This window comes from Geotrypetes seraphini, chromosome 11 (assembly GCF_902459505.1).
Source record: "Geotrypetes seraphini chromosome 11, aGeoSer1.1, whole genome shotgun sequence".
In the NCBI taxonomy this organism is placed as follows: domain Eukaryota; kingdom Metazoa; phylum Chordata; class Amphibia; order Gymnophiona; family Dermophiidae; genus Geotrypetes; species Geotrypetes seraphini.
The window spans coordinates 3,288,843-3,308,170 of NC_047094.1; the positions used below are offsets into that span (position 1 = coordinate 3,288,843).

The 19,328-nt window shown below is 41.6% G+C and overlaps 1 protein-coding gene across 6 annotated transcripts in view; it reads right to left on the minus strand.

The window, feature by feature from the left end:
• The window catches only part of SLC5A11 (solute carrier family 5 member 11), a 47,752-nt gene extending 29,133 nt beyond the window's left edge, over window positions 1-18,619 (minus strand). Inside the window, exons 1-7 of one of the 6 annotated variants that reach the window (XM_033914911.1) lie at window positions 18,477-18,619; window positions 18,027-18,165; window positions 11,306-11,490; window positions 7,575-7,646; window positions 3,045-3,149; window positions 2,690-2,749; window positions 1,595-1,699 (exon numbers count right to left, since the gene is read on the minus strand). In XM_033914911.1, coding sequence (XP_033770802.1) covers window positions 1,595-1,699; window positions 2,690-2,749; window positions 3,045-3,149; window positions 7,575-7,646; window positions 11,306-11,446 — 483 coding nt within the window. In that variant the 5' untranslated portion in view covers window positions 11,447-11,490; window positions 18,027-18,165; window positions 18,477-18,619. Of the gene's footprint in view, window positions 1-1,594; window positions 1,700-2,689; window positions 2,750-3,044; window positions 3,150-7,574; window positions 7,647-11,305; window positions 11,491-17,814; window positions 17,933-18,026; window positions 18,373-18,476 lie in introns of those variants that run through there. The other 5 variants (XM_033914912.1, XM_033914910.1, XM_033914913.1 and 2 more) reach the window with 5 other exon arrangements.
• Window positions 18,620-19,328: the final 709 nt, after the last annotated feature.

Sequence of the window (19,328 nt, forward strand, 5' to 3'; positions counted from 1 at the left end):
TAGTATCAGTGGGAATTGGAGTTAGTACTGGGGTTGGACTTGGACAGTAGAAAACCAGAGGAACTGGAGCTGGAGTCAAAGATTTGGTGTACCAACTCCACATCCCTGAGCTTAGTATTTGGGGTCCTTCACCCATTGGCACCCACAGATCTGGCTCCTATGAATGCCTCAAAATATGAAAAAGAGAATTGTAATTATGGGCTTATTCATATGCTCACCCCAGAAGAAATGTAGATGGTTAAAGATTCCCCCAGGGTGTCTGCCTCCTTTGCCAGCCCTGGGTGGGAAAGAGTGGCATCTGAAAGCTCCAGGAAATACAATTATGTGTCTTATTTAACCGAAATGAAGGAGTGTCCCTCCAAATGCAAGATGGTTGGATTCCACATGCCTGGGTAGGGGCAGATTCTCTGGTGTTTTGGAGCAATACAGATGTTGTGGCCACATTCCTGAGTAAGAAATTAATGGATCCTAAAACTCATTCAGAGCCGCAGTGAACTCGAGGTTAATTATCTGCAGAGAAAACACATTTCAGACAGAGAAACTGGGAAACAGAACACGTCCAGCTGTTCATGAAGAGGTTTAGAAAGTTACTCATTCAAGATTTAAAGACTGAGTTCAGTGAAAGGAGAAGCCGAAATCTCTGAAAGATGGAGTTTGATGTTCCAGGTTAGTTGCTTCTGTCTGCTTTACCTAACTTAACATCATACTTATAAACCGCATAAGCGTAAGTTCAATGCGGTGAAGAAAAGATGAAAATAACATAACCTAAGGATGATTTCAATGAGTTCGCTAAATACCTGTCCCTCTTTCTGGAGGAGGGCAAAGGGGTACCAGTGTTTTGATGAAAATGTAAAGCTTCCTGGACTTGGTTTCAGTACAGTTTATGATCATTTCACTGACAAAAGCCTGAAATACATTTCACAGCAGCCAATAAACACATAAGCACCCTCTCTAGTCATTTTCAGCAGCACTTTGTATATAACGCCACTGAAAATGTTATAAACTGCCCTGGTACTGTCAATTTAGGCCAACAAAAAGCCAGCCTGAATTGAGGAATTGACTAAACACCCCACGACATCCATTGGCTTTGTTGGTTATTTATCTCTAAGAACTCATATCAGAAATGCAAGTGGTGGATAATTCAGGGAACGTGTTGATGCCATGATGGTTCTCTTTAATTTGTGGTCGTTATCCCAGGATATGGCCATGAGCACATTATTCATTATTCAATTTTTTCTTTAAAATATCCATTGATATATTCATTTTCAAGTGCTGGTATATTTGTTTAAAAAGGCATTTTTTCTTAGTTGAATGTTACTTCAGCTCTCCAGACCACCCAGGTCCCTGAAGAAGAGACCTCACTACTTTTCAAACCCTGCTGAGTCCAATCAAGGTCTGGGGGTGGCCAGTCCATGGAACATGGACCTGCTAGGTCCGAAGAAAAAAACAAAACAAAAAGGTGATAGCTTTTTAGTGGATTGCATCATCTTATTTTGGGGGGGGGGGGGTTGTTTTGTTGTTATCTCTATAAATTATCTTTTCTCTCAGGCTTGGAGAGGCTAATTTGCTGTCGGGAGTGTCTAGCACCACTTACGGATATCTTTGTGAATATGTAGATAAAAAGATACAGCACGGTCAGGAAGACCCCTATTCTCTTTCCTCCAAAGCGTTTCTTCAGGTACTCAGGCATGGTGGTTACCTGTAGGAAAATACAATCCCAGTTTATCAGAGCTCTCGCGTGGTCTGGTTTGATGGTCATTAGACACAAACAAATTTCAAAAAGTTTCAGCACTTTCATTTTTTAAACACTATTTATTAAAGATCTCAAAAACAAAGTAGATCACTTTCCCACATAATCACCCTGTTTTGCAATACATTTTTCCCAGCGTCCTACTAACTTCTTAATATCATCAGAAAAGAATGTTTTTGGTTGAGCACAAAAATATGAAAATGTGGAAACTTTATGAAGATCCCCGATACATCCGAGACCTTAAGTAACATAGTAAATGACGGCAGACCTGAACAGTCCATCCAGTCAGCCCATAAGTTATACCCATTAAAAAATACATAATTAGATTAACTTGTCTCTTTTTTGATATTTCTGGGCCATAGACTGTAAAGTCTGGTATTGACCTAGGTTCCAAATGCTGAAGTTGGCGTCCAAGCTCACTACAACCTATCCAACTATCCCGTTGTTTTCAGAACATCTACTGTAAAGCCTGACCAGTAACATCCTCCTGTTCCATATTAGTGGAGTTCACATTGATGCCCCCCAGCCCATCTTCCACCCAAAAATAAGTGCCCAGTCCCCAAAAGTAAGTGGCAAAACTCTTGGACAAGCATGGTGTGAGGTACTAAGAAAGCAGAAGACAGATTCTGTACCCCGTGATGTACAAACAGGATGTGAACTTTTCATAAAATCCACAGAAAAATTCCTCAGCTTCTGTGCTACCAAAAGTTTAAGCACAAATAGCAACAAAAGTATTTGAAATCCCTTTTAATACCTCAAGTACAGGCACCAACATTTCAAAATGATTGGAGGTCCCAGACCCAAGGCAAATTACCCCTCCCTTGCTCAGTATTTGGGGTCCTTCACCTATTGGCACCCAAAGACCTGGCTCCTATGAGTGCCTCAAGAGTCAAAATATGAAAAAGAGAATTGTGATTATGGGCTTATTCATATGCTCACCCCAGAAGAAATGTATATGGGTAGAAAGAGCCATCCCAAGATCAGAACGCAGAACATCCCCTGTGGAGGAAACCAGAAGGAAGCAGTGAGCAGGCTGTTGAATGAACGTCAAGGCAATCCTCTTCACTGTGTTACGAAAGGGGGCTTCCCTTCATTTAGTATAAGTCATATATCATTACACTTCATCGTTTTAGAATTAGCGTACATGCGAAGGATGTGAGAGATGACTGGGCTAATTCTATCAGGCAAATAGGACCAAGAAGCTAATCAAGAAAGGGAGACCACAAAGAGATCCGTTCGGGATCAGTCACACTTGGCCAGAGTCTTCCTGTCTGTCTCCAGCTGAGATACTTACATTCAACTCATAGGCAGCCACTGCAATCCCTGAGGCTGCACCTGTCCCAGCGAGACCCACAAAATGTCCACTGCCCACATTACTTGCAAACAAGGATGCACCAACCTACAGAGAGAAGAGAACACATGTGAAGGAGAAACATAGTAAATGACGGCAGACAAAGACCTGAATGGTCCATCCAGTCTGCCCATTAGTTATACCAATGAAAAATACTTGTCTCTTCTTTGATATTTCTTGACCATAGAGGGTAAAGTCTGTTTTTGTCCTAGGTTCCAAATGCTGAAGTTGCCGTCCAAGCTCACTCCAGCCTATTCAACCATCCCGTTGTTTGCAGGACATCTACAGTGACAGAATTCAAAAAAGCGAGGGATGAATACAGAGGATCTCTAATTAGAATATGAATGATCAAACTTTCAGAGTTTGAATCCTACAAACGATGAGATGGTTTGGATAGGCTGGAGTGAGTTTCAACAGTAACTCCAGTAGTTGGAACCTAAGGACAGTACCGGGTGGACTTCTAAGGTCTGTGGCCCAGAAATAACAAAGAAAAGACATTTTAATTTAATCATGAAACTGTAATGCATGTGATTACAGGGCAGACTGGATGGACCATTCAGGTCTTTTATCTGCCATCATTTACTAAGTTATTACGCTACACTGTTGACTTGGGAGTGACAGGTGAAAACTGTCATCCTCCGATCTTCTGAAAATATATGCTCAACTCTGCAGCCTTCATACTTCAAAGGAGGCAGAAGGAAAGTGCAGTAGGAAAATAGCATATTTAGATTAAAATTTGAAACCTACACATTGGATAGAGAGTGGTTACTGGAATCCAGTAGATTTCAAGGCCCAAGGCAGCATAGTTTTACTAGAGGTAGATTTTGTCTTGCCAGATTAATCTGATTAATTTGTTTACATTGGTGATCTGAGAGTTGGTTCAAGGGCGAGTGCTCGATATGGTCAAGTTAAATGTCACTAAAATCCTTTGACACTGTTATAAATAAATTGGGTGCTCTTGACTGGGCTGGAAACCGGTTCAGAGGCAGGTGACAAAGTGTAGTGTTGAATGGATTTCTCCAAGGACATTGGCATTACCAATGATGTGCTGGTGCCGGAGGAATCCATTCTTGGTCTGTTTTTTTTTTAACATTTTTGTAAACAATATTGCTGAAGGCTGTCTGGTAAGCTTTGCCTCTTTATGAATGAGAAGGGATCTAGTGAAGTTTGAAGAATAGTTTAAAATTTGGCAACGAAGATTTAATGCAAAAAAACTGCAGGGTCCTACAAAAACTGAGGGAGCGATACAGTATAGGGGATGAAGGATCAGTGTGCGTGAAGGAAGAGAGAGACCTGGGGGTGATCATAACTGATAATGTTAATGAGCCCAAACAGACAGAAAAAGCACCAGCGAAAGCTAGAGGGATGCAGGGATGAGACTTTAGAAGATTGGGTACAATTCTGGAGAGCGCACCTTCAAAAAGATATAAATAGGATGGAATGGGTCCAGAGGAAGGCTCCTAAAATGGTCGGTGGTCTTCATCATAACTCATCTGGGGACAGACTTCAAGATCTCAATCTGTAGACTTTGAAGAAAGGCAGGAGAGGAGGGATTTCATAGAGAAGTTTCAATATTGCTGTGGGATAAATGTACAGGAGGTGGAGCTCTGGAATGAGGGGGGCACAGGATGAAGGTGAATGCGTGGAACGCCATATGGCATTTATCTGCTGTCATTTGCTAGGTTTCTACATGGTATGTAGGTCTCCCCTCTTTACAACATGAGTTACAAAGTCTTGCTGCCATTTAGAGTATCTGAAAGTTGCCTGCTAGCACTAGCTATTAAGTTTTTAAAAGTTTAACCAGGGGTGTTTATTGAAGTTGGTTATCATATTTTGTTTTTACTTCATGTAATTTATGTTATTTAATTGTATACATAATCTTTTAAGCAAAGTTTAAATAAACATAACCTTATTCCTCTATGACTTGTTTACTCAGAGACCTGGTGTTGTGGTTGAGTCTTTAACAATGGTGATACCTACTAGGCAGGCTTGGCACTAGACACGATGGTACAGGCGAGAGGAAGCTATGAAATTAGGGGGTATAGGATGAAGGTGAAAGAGGACAGGCTCAGAAGTAACATAACATTTTATTTGTACACCACAAAACACAGTGAAGTTCCATGCGGTTAACAGGAGTTTGGTAGAAGACCGTACATGTGAGGTGAGGATACAAGTACAAATAACATGGTAAGGTAATACGAGAAGGACTCGAGTAGAAAAACAGCTTTCAAATATCAGAGACCCAAAAGAAGGTGGCGAGAGAAGAGAGGGAGCGCTGTTGGTAGGGGCTGAATGAGTCCATGCATAGAGCTTTTCCATCGTCTTGAGGAGTGTGGGAGACACGCAGGGAGGACACGGTTTAGAAAACTAGTAAAAACAACCGATTTGTAACCTAAATACTCCTATTGCCCTATTGCTTTACTCCAACCGAGTTTTACCACGATCTCTGCCTACATGTATTGATGACTGTCCAGTGAGCCTATTCTCGCTGATTGTTCGCTGACTATTCCAGCCCTTCCTATCCTTATATCCTGCTCTATGTCTTTACATCGTACCTATCTTCGCTGATTGTCCAGCTCCTCTTATTGTAAACCGCCTTGAACTACTACGGCTTTGGCGGTATATAAGAATAAAATTATTATTATTATTACTGATCTACTAGGAATTTGATGAACAAGTAGGGTTTTTTCCCTCACCTGGTTATAAAGTTGCAGCAAGTTTTCCTAAAGGCACTGAGTGGCAGTGGAGGAGAAGGGTACAGCTAAGATCATCTTTTCTGAGGAACGGAGTTCTCTAGGAGGGGCAGCAGAATGAACCATATGCGATGGCGGATAGGGAGCCAGTGAAGTGACTTAAGGAGAGGGGTGACATGAGCGTAGCGAGGTTGGTCGAAGATGAGTCGCGCAGCAGAGTTTTGCACAGATTGCAAGGGGGGGAGGTGACACTGAGGGATACCAGTTAGGAGTAGATTGCAGTAATCTAAGCGTGAGGTCCAGGAAGTGTGCTCAGAGAGGAAGGGGTGAATTTTGGTGATATTGAATCCGACCGTTCCTCTCTGGGCACACTACCAAAACCCTTATCCATGCCCTCATCACCTCATGCTTAGATTACTGCAACTCGCTACTCTCAGGTCTTCCGTTCTGCCATCTTTCTCCTCTTCAAGCTGCCCAGAATTCAGCTGTACGACTCATATTCCGGGAGAGCTGCTATACTCACATTACCCCTCTCCTAAAGTCACTTTGTTGGCTTCCCAGCCATTTCTGATTACAAGTCAAACTCCTTTTACTGACCTACAATTGCATTCACCCGTAAATCATTTTTCCTCTCCCCTCAGAGGACATCTTTCCTTTTGCTCCCCCCATGTCCCATACAGGGGCCTAGGTAAACAAGTATTTTACACCTGTGGGTTCCAAATTAACACACTCTTGTTGTAACAAAATCATCATCACAATATACGTACAGTTTTTTATCACCCTATGTATTGCTTTATTCCAAAGCAAGCATGATAAGCATCAATTTCACCTTGATTTCTAATTTCTATTACGCCCCACGTATTTGCTCAATGCTCTACGAGGGGGGTGGGGGGGCTGAAAAGTTCTCATGGTTCGATCAATGATCAAAGATCTTAATGAGCTACAGGGGAGGTTCAGCATTAATTACCTATTCAGCAAACACGACCCTTAATTATCCCCTCACCCCACATAACACCTCCCCCACCCCTGCTCCTCTCCTCCTTCACCAGACCTTCCCTTTTTTCCTACTCTCTACATCCTTTGTCTAGTTCGATCTAAACTGCAATTCCTGATAAATTGTTGTAAATCTGCTTGTCAATGCAGGTCATTTTCTAATTGATGTAAACCGCCTAGAACTCACTGGGTATGGCAGTATATAAGAATAAAATTATTATTATTATTATTATTATTAATGTGGACATTGGACGCTGATGGATTTTTGAGTGAATGTGAATAGGGAGAGGGATATCCTTAGGGCTCCTTTTACAAAGGCACGCTAGGGCCTTAACACGTGGAATAGCGCACGCTAAACTGCCACGTGCGCTAGCCGTTACTGCCTCCTTTTGAGCAGGTGGTAGATTTTTGGCTAGCGCGCGCTAATCCGGTGCGTGCATTAAAAACGCTAGCGCACCTTTGTAAACGGAGCCCTTAGTGTGAGAGTAAAATGGTGATTTTATTGTTATATATGTATGAGAGTTGAAATAAAGTAAAAAAAAAAAAAGGATTTGTTTTTGTGAAATCGTTCCATTATATTCATTGGAGAAATCCTCAAAACCCGACTGGATTGTGGCCCTCGAGGGCCTGTTGTAGCATCTGCAGAGCACGTTTCATTAGGTTCTTGGTTTTCTTTAGAACTAGGATAAAATCATTCACTAAAGCTCCAAGTGGAAAGTCTTCCCTCTATGGACTGACTCAGCCTTCCCTGCTCTCCCGTATGAGCTGGAAAGCGAGCAACACTTACAGGCCACCAGACCATGTCCTTTCCAGCCAGGAAGTAACCTTTCACTGTGCTCCGCTTCGTCCGAAACATGGACTGTGAAAAGAAAACAAAGCAACCATTTGACTTTTTTTACTGCTCAGGCCTCCAAACCAACTATAAATGTGCCCTCCCTCCTCCTCCTCCTCCTCCTCCTTAGTTCTGTTGTGCAGGGTATGTCCTTGGGGCCCAAAGACAGAAGATAAATGTACAATGAACGAGAACATTCCTGCTTTAGGCATGTCATTGCATTTATTCAAATCCACAAACATATCCGTGTGCAAGAACCTAATGACAGGAAACAAGGTACATAATATCTTCTCTTTTTAATTCTTTATTTATAATTCTTAACAAAAGAGCAAAAACAGCCTCCATAACAAAAAGATATCAATACAACGTGTCTCATTATTACAGGAAACAAAAAAAGGAAAGAAAACGCAGGTTGTAATTAGTCCACCATATATTGAGACGGAGCTGAAATTAAACTGAACTGTGGTCTAAGGAAGGCTGTAAAATTATTCCACTTCTATATTTTTGGATTTATATTAATATTATTCTACTGTATTTCTGTAACAAGAAGTTATTGTTCTTGAAAAAAAATTTATGAAAATATAAATAAATAAAGAAAAAAAAAATTAAACTGAAATTAGCAGAAACAAGTAAATTTTAAGGAAAACTAAAGATGACTTTTTTTTTTTTTTTCCCGAGCTAACATACTATGCCATAACTTAAGAAGTAACTATAAGTTGTGCTTTAGCGGAAATAAATTTGGATAATTGCTGTGGCTTATAAAAAACATATCTGTTTCCATTAAACAGCAAAACACACTTGCAAGGATATCTCAAAACAAAAGTTGCTCCCAGCTGAATAACCTGAGGTGTTTCCTGCTCTTTTGGGTAGGACGAGACACATCTGGATACATTCTTATAACGTTAGACAATAAGGGAACATCTTTATGTCTGAAAAACATATCTGAATCGATGGCAAATTGTACCAATAATGTAGCTGAAACCTGCACCTCTGTATCCACCTTCTCCAGAAAATTTGAATAGTCCAAAATTTCAGCAGATCAATTCTTTGAGCCTTAATTTGTCTAGGTAAATAGTATATTTTGGAGCTAGGTGGATATGAGGTCTCTGGTACCTTCAGAACTTCATTCAAATATCTTTTAAACATGACTAAAGCAGTATTTTGGGGAAATTAATAATTTGAAGATGACATTTCCTAATAGATTTTTTCCACCATTTCTTGTTTAAAGTGCAAACTTGCACTATCTTTAACCCCAGTCAGAGTTTGTGCTTCCAAAATTTATCCTGGGTTCCACGTCATCCCCTTTATTTTCCAAACTCAGTACTTTAGCCTTGAGCTCCACGTTTTCTGAAAGTTACTCAATTTGGTTTCCCAAAGAGGTTTGTAAGCTACATATGGCTTCCCACAATGATTCTATGTTAAGTACCTTAGGTCTCTGCAAAGGGACAATCTCAGTTCTGGACCATGCAATAGAAACTAGAGTACCTTTAGCCGCAGTAGTAATCGTTGAATTTTCCCGAGCTTGCTCCAATCTCCCCATTGACTGCAATGATATGAAAGACAACTCCTCCTACCTCCATTCAGGAACAGCCATTCTGTCCTGTTGGGTCGGCAGAAGAACGTCCCAGGTCGGTCCAGCCGACAACAGCTCCTCCGATACCACAAGAGGAGTCGGCGGGCTCTGCGTGGCTGGGGTTAGAGTGGCTCCCTCAAAAGAGAATTCATGCGCCTCAGCTTCCACACTATCTCCAACCAAGGTTTGATCCTCTGGATGTGTGGTTCGGGAGCTATGTTCAATAAAGAGATCCATAGGCCCGGTCTGACCAACAGCTAATTCCTCCAGGAAGACCCAGAGCTTCGATTTTCTCTTCACCATTTAGGCAGACAGGAAATTTTTTCAAAAAGACTGCAACGCCGTCTCCCTGCAGAGCTCAAGCTGCCATCTTGGGTACACTCCGCCCTGTTGTTCCCATGACACATAACATCTTCCGGTTCTTAGAGGGTGATGTGTCTATCAGGTCACAAGCAGAGCATCTGTCACCAGAGGTAAGTAGAAACCCCCTTTAATAGAGATTGTCTGAGAAAAGCACAGGTCCACCTTCAGAGCTTCCAAAGTGTTTGCAATTCAAATTGTGAAATAGGGAGAGCCCAAGGTGATCATTCACTCGGTCTCTTATTGAGAAAGCTCCATACCCTGATGGTTAACTCTCAGAGTTTTAAAAAATTATTTAAAACATCTCTTTTTATAGAAGTTTTTTGAGTGGTTGAGAAGCAGTGACTGAAGGAATGAAGTGATTAATGGAAATGCTTTCTGTATATTATTTTATTGCATTTTATATAGTTTTTTTGTGTTTTTACCTCAATTATGTTTGTTTGTTTTTGTAATCTGCTAAGGTATAAACAGAATATAAGTTTTTAAAAGAAAGAAAGAAAGAAAGAAAAAATTTGCAAAACAGACAAAAAAATCTAGAACATGAAAGAGAATCTATACCTTTACATAATTCAATCTTCACTAAAATACAAAGTTGTAGAAAAAAATTAAAATTCACACCGTCTATATGTTGGAAACCAGGTCACACCTTAAAATATACTTATGGCTTTCTGGGTTAGAGGACCTTGGAAAATTCCTTATTCTGATAAGTCACCTGAGGAGGTGGAAACCCCCTAGAATTAATTGCACATTGTTTTCAATCAAGCCATTGACACCAAATTTTCTGCCACATCTTCTTGGACTGCTTTTCTTGATTCTTGACAGTATCTCCCTCTCCACATGATCCACAGAAGAATCACTTGGCACTGATATCTCTGTTTTCAATGCCGATCTCATTTTTTCCTCCTTGTGGTTTTCTTGCATCCTGCTTTTGATCAGCTGAATAAGAAGGTCAAATCTCCCGCTTTTGCCCCCACTGGATTGGAATTACTATTATCCTATTCTCTTTTCTTAGGTTTCTGCAGCTGTCATCATGTTTGTTGCAGGTTTGTGGGTCTCACTGTGTCTTGTCAGGTAGAAACCGATGTTTCAGCCATCATGCTGTGGTTTTCTTCAGGGTAGCTGTGAAGTCTGCAGTTTGTCTTGATATAGTAGGTTCTCAAATTTGATTGGTTGGGGCTTGAGGCGAATAATGCAGGAAAGTCCATTGGTTAACAATTTGAATTTTGGTGGGAAAATCAGTTGGTCTCTTTTTTTTCCTCATAGAATGGAAAGGTCTCTGGTGGTTGAAACGTCAATTTCTACCTGACAAGATGCAGCGAGACCTGGAAACCTGCAACAAGCATTATCCTATTCTGTCCGTTGTTATTATTTTTATAAATTCTTTCATGCTTCATTCAATCTATTTTATATCAACTGCTCACAAAAGCTCCTAATTGAGTGGAATGAAGCTTGAAACCACCTCTTCATTCTCCATGGTTCTTTTAGGGTCATAATCAGTGTTTAAGCAGCCTTTGGGGTGGGGCTTGGATGGAGCTGGGGGTAGAGTTTGGCCCCCACCAACCAAGGAAGCATTCCACGACCCTGGTCTTGGGCTTCTTAGCACTGCCTCGCCCTACCACAGCTTCCTCCCCTGAACCTCAAACTGGTGACAGACCCACACACACCCCTGAGCAGAACAAGGAAATCCCCTCCAGATAGACTGGCCAGAGCACTTTTACAAATGGTGTTAAAATTCATAAAGATGTCTTCTTACCCATAATCCCACAGCCAAGACAAACACAAAATAGAGCACAAGGACGACAATGTCCACAGCCTCCAGGGTGTGCTCAGGAAAGGCATCAAGGGCAGGACTGCTGGAAAGAGAAGCACTGCTGATGGTCGTCATACTGTCCATCGCCCGTCCACGTGGAAGCAATCTCCTTAGCTTGGCTGAACTGCCTGTGTATTAGATGCACACCAGGAAACTACAAGTCAGGACACAGTTGAACTAAGCCTTGTGATTGATACTTTGTTACTCATCAGTTAATGCAAAATACATGAATTTTAAGCAGTTTACTACTGGACAATCAATGCATCTCAACCATGAAACTGGGCTGCATTTCCACCTTGTGATCACTCATCACTCTCTCCTCATATATTCTAGTGTCCTGACCTAAGGAAGTAGGTTTGAGCCTCTGAAAGCTACTCAAAAATGTATTTAGCCCTATAAAAGACATCACTTGATTGTCCATATTTTTGTTTTAATTTTATATATCAACACACAGAAATCCCTTTGATCATTTTATCCATCTCTCTGTCCATCCCCTGTAAAATATCTACTGACCATGTTTCCACGACCCTCTAGACAAACTCAGCCAATATCTAGAACAAATATGTTATGAGATGTCTTTCCATGTGGTCAGACTGATCAAATAGGTCCCAAGGACTGAGCTCAGAAACGCTGCCTTATAGTATCCACCATCTCTCTGTGCAAAGAAAGTTTGTGGAACCAATTCCTGGACTTCCAAGAGTTAAAACGATGTGGTTTATTGATATGAATTACAAATACAATAATTGCAGGGTCTGGCCATCTTTATTTCTTAGCAGAGTCCCAACCTCTCATATATTCCTTCCCCATGTAACTCCAATCTCTTATGTAACATTTCCTCTTAATGCATTCTGTAATTCGCTGATTGTCCAGCCTTCGTTTGATTATGGCGGTATAGAAAAATAAAGTGATTATTACCTATATATTTATTTGCAATTCATATCAATAAACTACACCATTTTAACTCTTGGAAGTCCAGGAATCGGTTCCGCATTGTTTGTGGACATCTGTACTTCTGTGGGACCCAGGTCCATTGCTGTGGGAGCTGACCACCCCATAGTGTCGTTTGTTTTTCAGTATAGTATCTATACATCACTTTTTAGAGTATCTCATACTGGATCAATTTCTGTCTCTTATATATCTGTCAATAACTCTCTAAAGTATCTGCTCATTTGTTAACAGTGGGATCTGGATAACCCACTTCTCCCCCTTAACCCTCTTCCCTGCCCACCAAAACCAACTTGTCCCAAACTCATATAACGTCACCACACAGACAGTAATTGGTAGAAACATAGCCGCAGCCTGGTTTATTGGTAATTAACAATTCAACAACCAACCAACATGACAATTATCAAAGTATATCCCCCAACCCAGCCATGTCAGCAAGGATCTTTGGGGTGGCATGTCTCCAGGGTCACCTGATCCCCGAGCATGCCCCCCCCCCCCCCGATGAGCCCAGCAGCCAGTAGCTCAGGATAACACTCCCGAGTCCTACACTTAAACAGCCCTCAAGCCACCTAAACAGAGGGTGGGCAGGAAAGCTGAGTCCTCTGAGGTCCCAGCTTTAAACCCTCCCTCCCGACGTCCCCTGTGGCTGCAGCCCTCCAGGTCCCTATACTTATGAAATTGAAAATGGGCAGAAGCCCGCTTTATGGTGGTATCACAGTGGCTGGTAGTGACATGTTTCTTACTACCAGCCTATGCTCTAATATGATAAGAACCAGCCCTCGTTCCAGCATTCACAAGCGCCAACCCACACTGCAACATTCACAAGCACCTGTCCACCCTGTAACAATCACAGGCATCAACCAACGTAGCAAGAATCGTGAGCATTACATAACAGTCCCAAGCACTCACCCACCCTGCAACAATCACAGGCATCAATGTACTATATACTGCTACTACTGCTTATCATTTCTCTAACACTGCCTCAAAGAGACTGAAGGTACATCAAGCCCAGTATCCTCTATCTAACAGCAGCCGACTCAGGTCACAAGTTCCTGGCAAGATCCCAAAAGATCAGATTTTATGCTGCTTATCCTAGAAATAAGCACAGATTTTTTTCCCAAGTCTGTCTTTTCTTATAGGAAATTATCCAAACCTTTTTAAACCCTGCTAAGCTAAATGCTTTCACCACATTCTCTGGCAATGAATTCCAGATTTTAATTACATGTTGTGCTCCTTAGTTCTAGTATTTTTGGAAAGAGCACACAAGCGATTCACTTCTACCTGTTCCACTCCACTCCATATTTTATATATAAGAACAGCCATAGTGGGTCAGACCAATGGTTCATCTAGCCCAGTATTGTGTTCCCAACAATGGCCAATCCAAGTCGCAAATACCTGGCAGAATACTAAGACGTGTTATGTTTCCAGGTTACTGACCTCAGTGAAGAGCAGTAGCTTCTTTGAGGTCTATCTTTAATAACAGTTTAAGGACTTTTACTCCAGGACCTTGTCTAAACTGTTTTTAAACTCAGCTACACTATCTCCCAGCAATGAGTGCCAGAACTTAACTATTCATCAAATGAAAAAAAGATTTTCTCCTATTGGTTTTAAAAGTATTTCCCTGTAACTTCATCGAGTGTCCCCTAGTCTTTGTAATTTTTGACGGAGTGAAAAATCGATCCACTTGTACCCGTTCTACTTCACTCCGGATTTTGTAGACTTCAATCCTATCTCCCCTCAGCCGTCTCTTGTCCAAGCTGAAGAGCCCTAACTGTTTTAGTCTTTCCTCATACGAGAGAAGTTCCATCCCCTTTACCATCTTGGTTGCTCTTCTTTGTAACTTTTCCAATTCTGCTATACTATATTTTTTTCTCTGTAACAATCACAAACACTGTCAACAAAGCCACGGACTAAACCACCCTGTAACAATTGCAATTAGCCCATCCTGCACTGTTGGAACAAATTTACTATTTATTTATTTCTGCTACTTAGACACTGCAAATCCCCAAATTCTAAGCGTAAAGGCCCGGATTCTGCAAAGACATCCTTTAGAGAATCGGGTTTTAGGCGAGAGTTAGATGTTCTAACAATGTCCTTAATGTTATCATATTTTATTGTTATGACATTATTTATGGTGTTTTTCATTATAATTGTGATACTGGGAGTTGGATAAGAACATAAGCGATGCCTCCGCTGGGTCAGACCCGAGGTCCATCGTGCCCAGCAGTCCGCTCACGCGGTGGCCCAACAGGTCCAGGACCTGTGCAGTAATCCTCCATCTATACCCCTCTATTCTTTGGAAAGCTTTGCCTTTTTTTTTGTATCACTGGCACAATGTAAATCTTTATTATTTCAGGATGTCTTTGGAACTTGAATATAGATTTTTTTTCTTCGTCTGTTTCCTTGCATTCGCTGGCTCATCAGTTGGGATTTGACTTGGTTTTAAGCGAATGTATGTGTATATATATGGTAGTGACGGAGAATGTGTGAGTATCCTCTGGCTTTCTTATTTGATTTCAGAAAGTCATTCCCTTGGCCACTATATCAAAAATGTAATAAACCTGGCTGAAACCCTATGAGACGCTATTTGTCTGTATCCTGGTTCCATAAGATGGAGGAAACAGTATGGTTTGTAATTCCTGCGACCCTAGGGGGCGTCCCCATGGGATCCCCGTGACCCGAAGGGGGAACCCGCGGGATGCCTGTCGTCCCCGTTCCCGTGCAGCTCTCTAGAGCAGACGCTGGATGGAAGTGGACAGAGAGAGAAGGTACTAGATGGAAGGGTTGGAGAAAGAGGGTACATGATGGAAGGAGGGGATAAATAAAAGGAGGGCACATAATGGGGAGAAAATGATTGAGTTAGGGAAACACTGGAGGGGTGAGGGAAAGAGGTGGCAAGCTTTAGGTAGACAGTAAAAAAGGACATTGATGAGTGGTTAGTAAGAACGTAATCTAGACAGATGCAGAAAATAAATTGAAAAGGAAAATGAGGGGAAAAAGGGAAAGGGATTGCGAGGAGAGGTGTGGGAGAGGGTAGGAGAGGAGAGAGATGCCAGACCAATGGGGGTGAAAGGAGAGATGGAAGGGGGAAGCATACCGTTTCTGGAAGGGGCATAGAAGGAAAGAAGATGCCATATAGGGGAAGAGAGATGGCAGATAGTGGATGGAAGGAAGAGAGTTACAAGAAGATGAGGAAAGCAGAAACCACAGAAGACAAAGGTAGAAAAAAATTTTCTATTTATTTACTGCTTTAGGAGACATGTGTCACTGTTTCTTTGGTGCACTGTATGCAGAGTCCAGCTTCTTACTGGTTCAATTTAACCTTTGCTATGTATTTCTATTTGATCCCCCCTTTTACAAAACTGTGGAGCATTTTTTAGCGCCAGCCATGGTGGAAGCAGCAATAATGCCCAGAATTCTATGAGCGTCAGAGCTGTTACCACAGTGGCTAAAATCCACACTAGTTTTGTAAAAGGGGGAGGGGTTAGTTTGTGATGACATATTCCATACTAGGCGAAGGTGTTTTCTGTGTTCTGAGTGTTCAAAAGACATGGTTTTTTGTTAGGATTGACGGTGTAGGATTGATCTGTGCTGGTCTGGCTTGTTTAGTTTTACAATGGGTGTATTGATGTACTGCTCACTGCAATATGTAAGATGCTGCCTTTTCCTAGGTACTCATGTGTGACAAGTGGCTTGTTACTAAAAATCATGTTTTTCAAACAGATGGGGGGGGGGGTCAAAAAATGATGGGCCCCGGGTGTCACATATGCTAGGTACGCCACTGATCTGCACAGACCTAGAGCTAATGTATTCCACAAATTGGGGCCCATCACTTTAAAAATAGATGCCCTATAAATCTTCAGCCTGATTTTTTCTTTTTTAAATGAAAGAGCTTCCAGTTAAAGGCTATCGGAAGTCCGCAGCATCCTGATGGGCTGATACACCTCCAAATTAGCAGCAATTACAGGCAAGATCATATGATTTAAAACTTTAAAAACCAAACAGAGTAACTTAAATGTAATTCTGCAGGATGGGGTCATAGATACCACCATAGCTCAATTTCAAAATATGTTTGCAGAGATCCAGGCAGGTGTTCGGTTTGCCATTTGCCATGTTGGTCATGAAGGACAGGGAATGGGTGTTGGAGAGAGTGTCGTCTAACCCAGGATGACATTTCACACTGAAAAACCACCAATTCGATCCAGCACAGCATGTCTGATGTTCTAAGGAATTCCAAATGTGGATCTGGGCTTTTAAAGGCGTTTCTGCTTATGAATGTTGTGAAATCAACTGCCTGGAATGTATTTTTATCCAAGGAGATTACCATGATAATGAAAATAAAACTGTGTGCAATAGAAAGGTCCACACACACTTTTGATGAATGAAAACTACATATTTACTTCCCTTCCCTGACCAAAGCCAACTTAGCAATGCCCCATCCCTCCCAGGGATAAGCTTACGCAACACAAAGAAGAGAGGGATAAAAAGAAAAGAAAAATGTTGTAAATGAGAGGACCAGAGGACACTTAAAAAGGAGGCAAAATTCCTTCTTTCATAAGTACACATAAAAATATATCAATTCTTAAAGAACAATCATTTTAAAAATATCGTAATAGATAAACCATTTCTTGGAAGAACAACAACAAAAACTTCTTGTCATGAAAGAACTGCGATAGCGTTTTTTAGCACAGGCCAACGGGCAGAGGAACTTTATGAGTGTCAGGACCAGCGCAGAGCATTCAGTGCACTGGCCTGCGCTAAAAACCGCTATTGCGGTTTTGTAAAAGGGGGCGGGGTTAATTCCCTTTCTTCTTTCTGCAGACAGACGAATCCCCTCCACTTGCAGATGCAATAAAGAGACAAATCTATACAGAGTTACGAATTCAGACACAGAAATGACAAATACACAGAAATAAGCAGAGACATTTATGAGGGGGGGCTGAAAAATGATCAGCCCACCCAAGAATGATCTGAAACAATGTCAACACGTAGCATTTTGTTTCTGCAAATTGGTGCTTAATGACATGCTCTTTGCAGCTAAAGTAACAAAAGAACGCTCAGAATTTAGGAAGTTGGTTGGGCTGAGAACTTTTCCGCACCCCCTGGTATGTCATAAAAGTGAGCCAAGTCTAGGACAATCAAGCCATTGTGACATCACTGATGAGGTTGGCTCTTATTGGTGGAATGAGGCATTATGACATCACAATCCCAGCTCTGGAATGTTGCTGAAAAGTTCTCAGCCCAACCAAGAAGAGAATGATGCGGATAAGGGTCAATCAATGATCTGACACAGTGTCAAAACATATGAGAATTTTCATAGCAGTTTGATTCTGCAAATGTTCATTTAACGAAATAAGATAACACTCTTTGCAGCTAAAGTAACAAAAGAACGCTCAGAATTTAGGAAGTTGGTTGTGCTGAGAACTTTCCCACACCCCCTGGTATAGTGCACATGCATTCAGTTGTATGTGTAGACAGAGCCAAAGTTACCAGAGACACCTTCACACCTGTGCACAGACACAGACACACCTCTCCCTCCAGCAGCCCTTCAGTTTGCAGGTTTGGACCCAGCGTACCTTCTCTCTGGTGCCTTCCAGCATGTCACAATGTCTCTAACCTGTCAGCCTGTTTAAATATTTTCAGAAAGTGTGATTACTATCATTTAACTGATTGAAAATTCCTCCAGATGGAGTCAGGTTTTGCTTAATACATAACTTACCGACCGCAGTCGAAAGTAGTGTCAATGCCAGGGCAAACTCCAGGGTGTAGTGAGCAGAGCGGAGGTGAGGGAACGCTGGCAGGACACTCCTTTGCTCAGGAATACACCCTCAGGATGGATTATTTGGAGGAACAAACACCTGTTTAAGAAGCACACCTTCTCCCATCAATAGCTTTTCCTTAATTCTTTCTTTATGACTCACTAATACCAGCAAGTTAGAGACAATAAAAGAGTTCATTGATAATAAGAATTCAAGATAAAAGCATTAAAGTGAGAGCAGCGAAGAATCAGGGGAACCAGGTCCAATTCCCAGGTGGCTCCTTCTGACCCCAGGCAGGTCATGCAATCCGCTCTGGTCCCAGGTACCAAAAATGAGGTTGTGAACCCACTAGGAACAGCGAAAGTACCTGTATGTGAACTGCTTTGTTATGTCGAATGCATAACTCTTACCCTTAAAGGGAAAACCAAAGGGAAAAGCTCAGGATCGGATGATATAGAATGTTTCTAAGGCGAGCTCCCAGCTATCAAGAATCTTTAGCTTGAAATTTGGGTGGTATCAGACAATTTAAGTATCTGCTTTCTCTAGATCAACATCTCACAAACAGCCTGAACCTCAAAGAGTTAAAGAAGAAATGCTTTCTTATCTTAAAGACAGTGTCTAGGGTCAGAGTCTGGAAGCATCTACGGATGTCAAATATTAATAAGGTCAGCCATGGGAGACTTTGAGAGACACTTCTCGAGGAGGCAAAACTCATAGTAAACACTTTCAGACACACCAGAAAGAAAAAAAGCTGCTGGGAACCAGTGACCCCAAAACAAGACCAGGGCAGTTGGGGAGGATAGGGTTGGAGCAGGCTCTCCTCAAATCTTATATTTCTGAAGTATGTTTTCATTGGCTCTATGAAGCAGGGACCCTCTCTCTTATATGTAGCCACACAGCTTTGGAAATGAGAGGCTGTTCTGTAGAAGGAAAGGTGAATTAGAGGGACATGTATTTTTGCATCGATTTGTTTTAGAATTTTAAGCATTCGAACCAGGCACTTGACTGGGCCAAAAGATTGTGCAATGTTTTGGCTTTTAGGGCTGATATTCCTGGCCTTCGCAACACGCTTCCCCTTGATTCGAAATCCAACATGAATTTACTCAAGGGGGTGCTGAAAAGTTCTGAGCCCAACCAATAAGAGAATGACGTGGATATGGTTCAATCAATGATCTGAAACAACAGAGAATTTCTTTTCTGCAAATTGGCACTTAACAAAAAAAAAAAAGATCAGACTTTTCAGCTCCAGAGACAAAGTAATG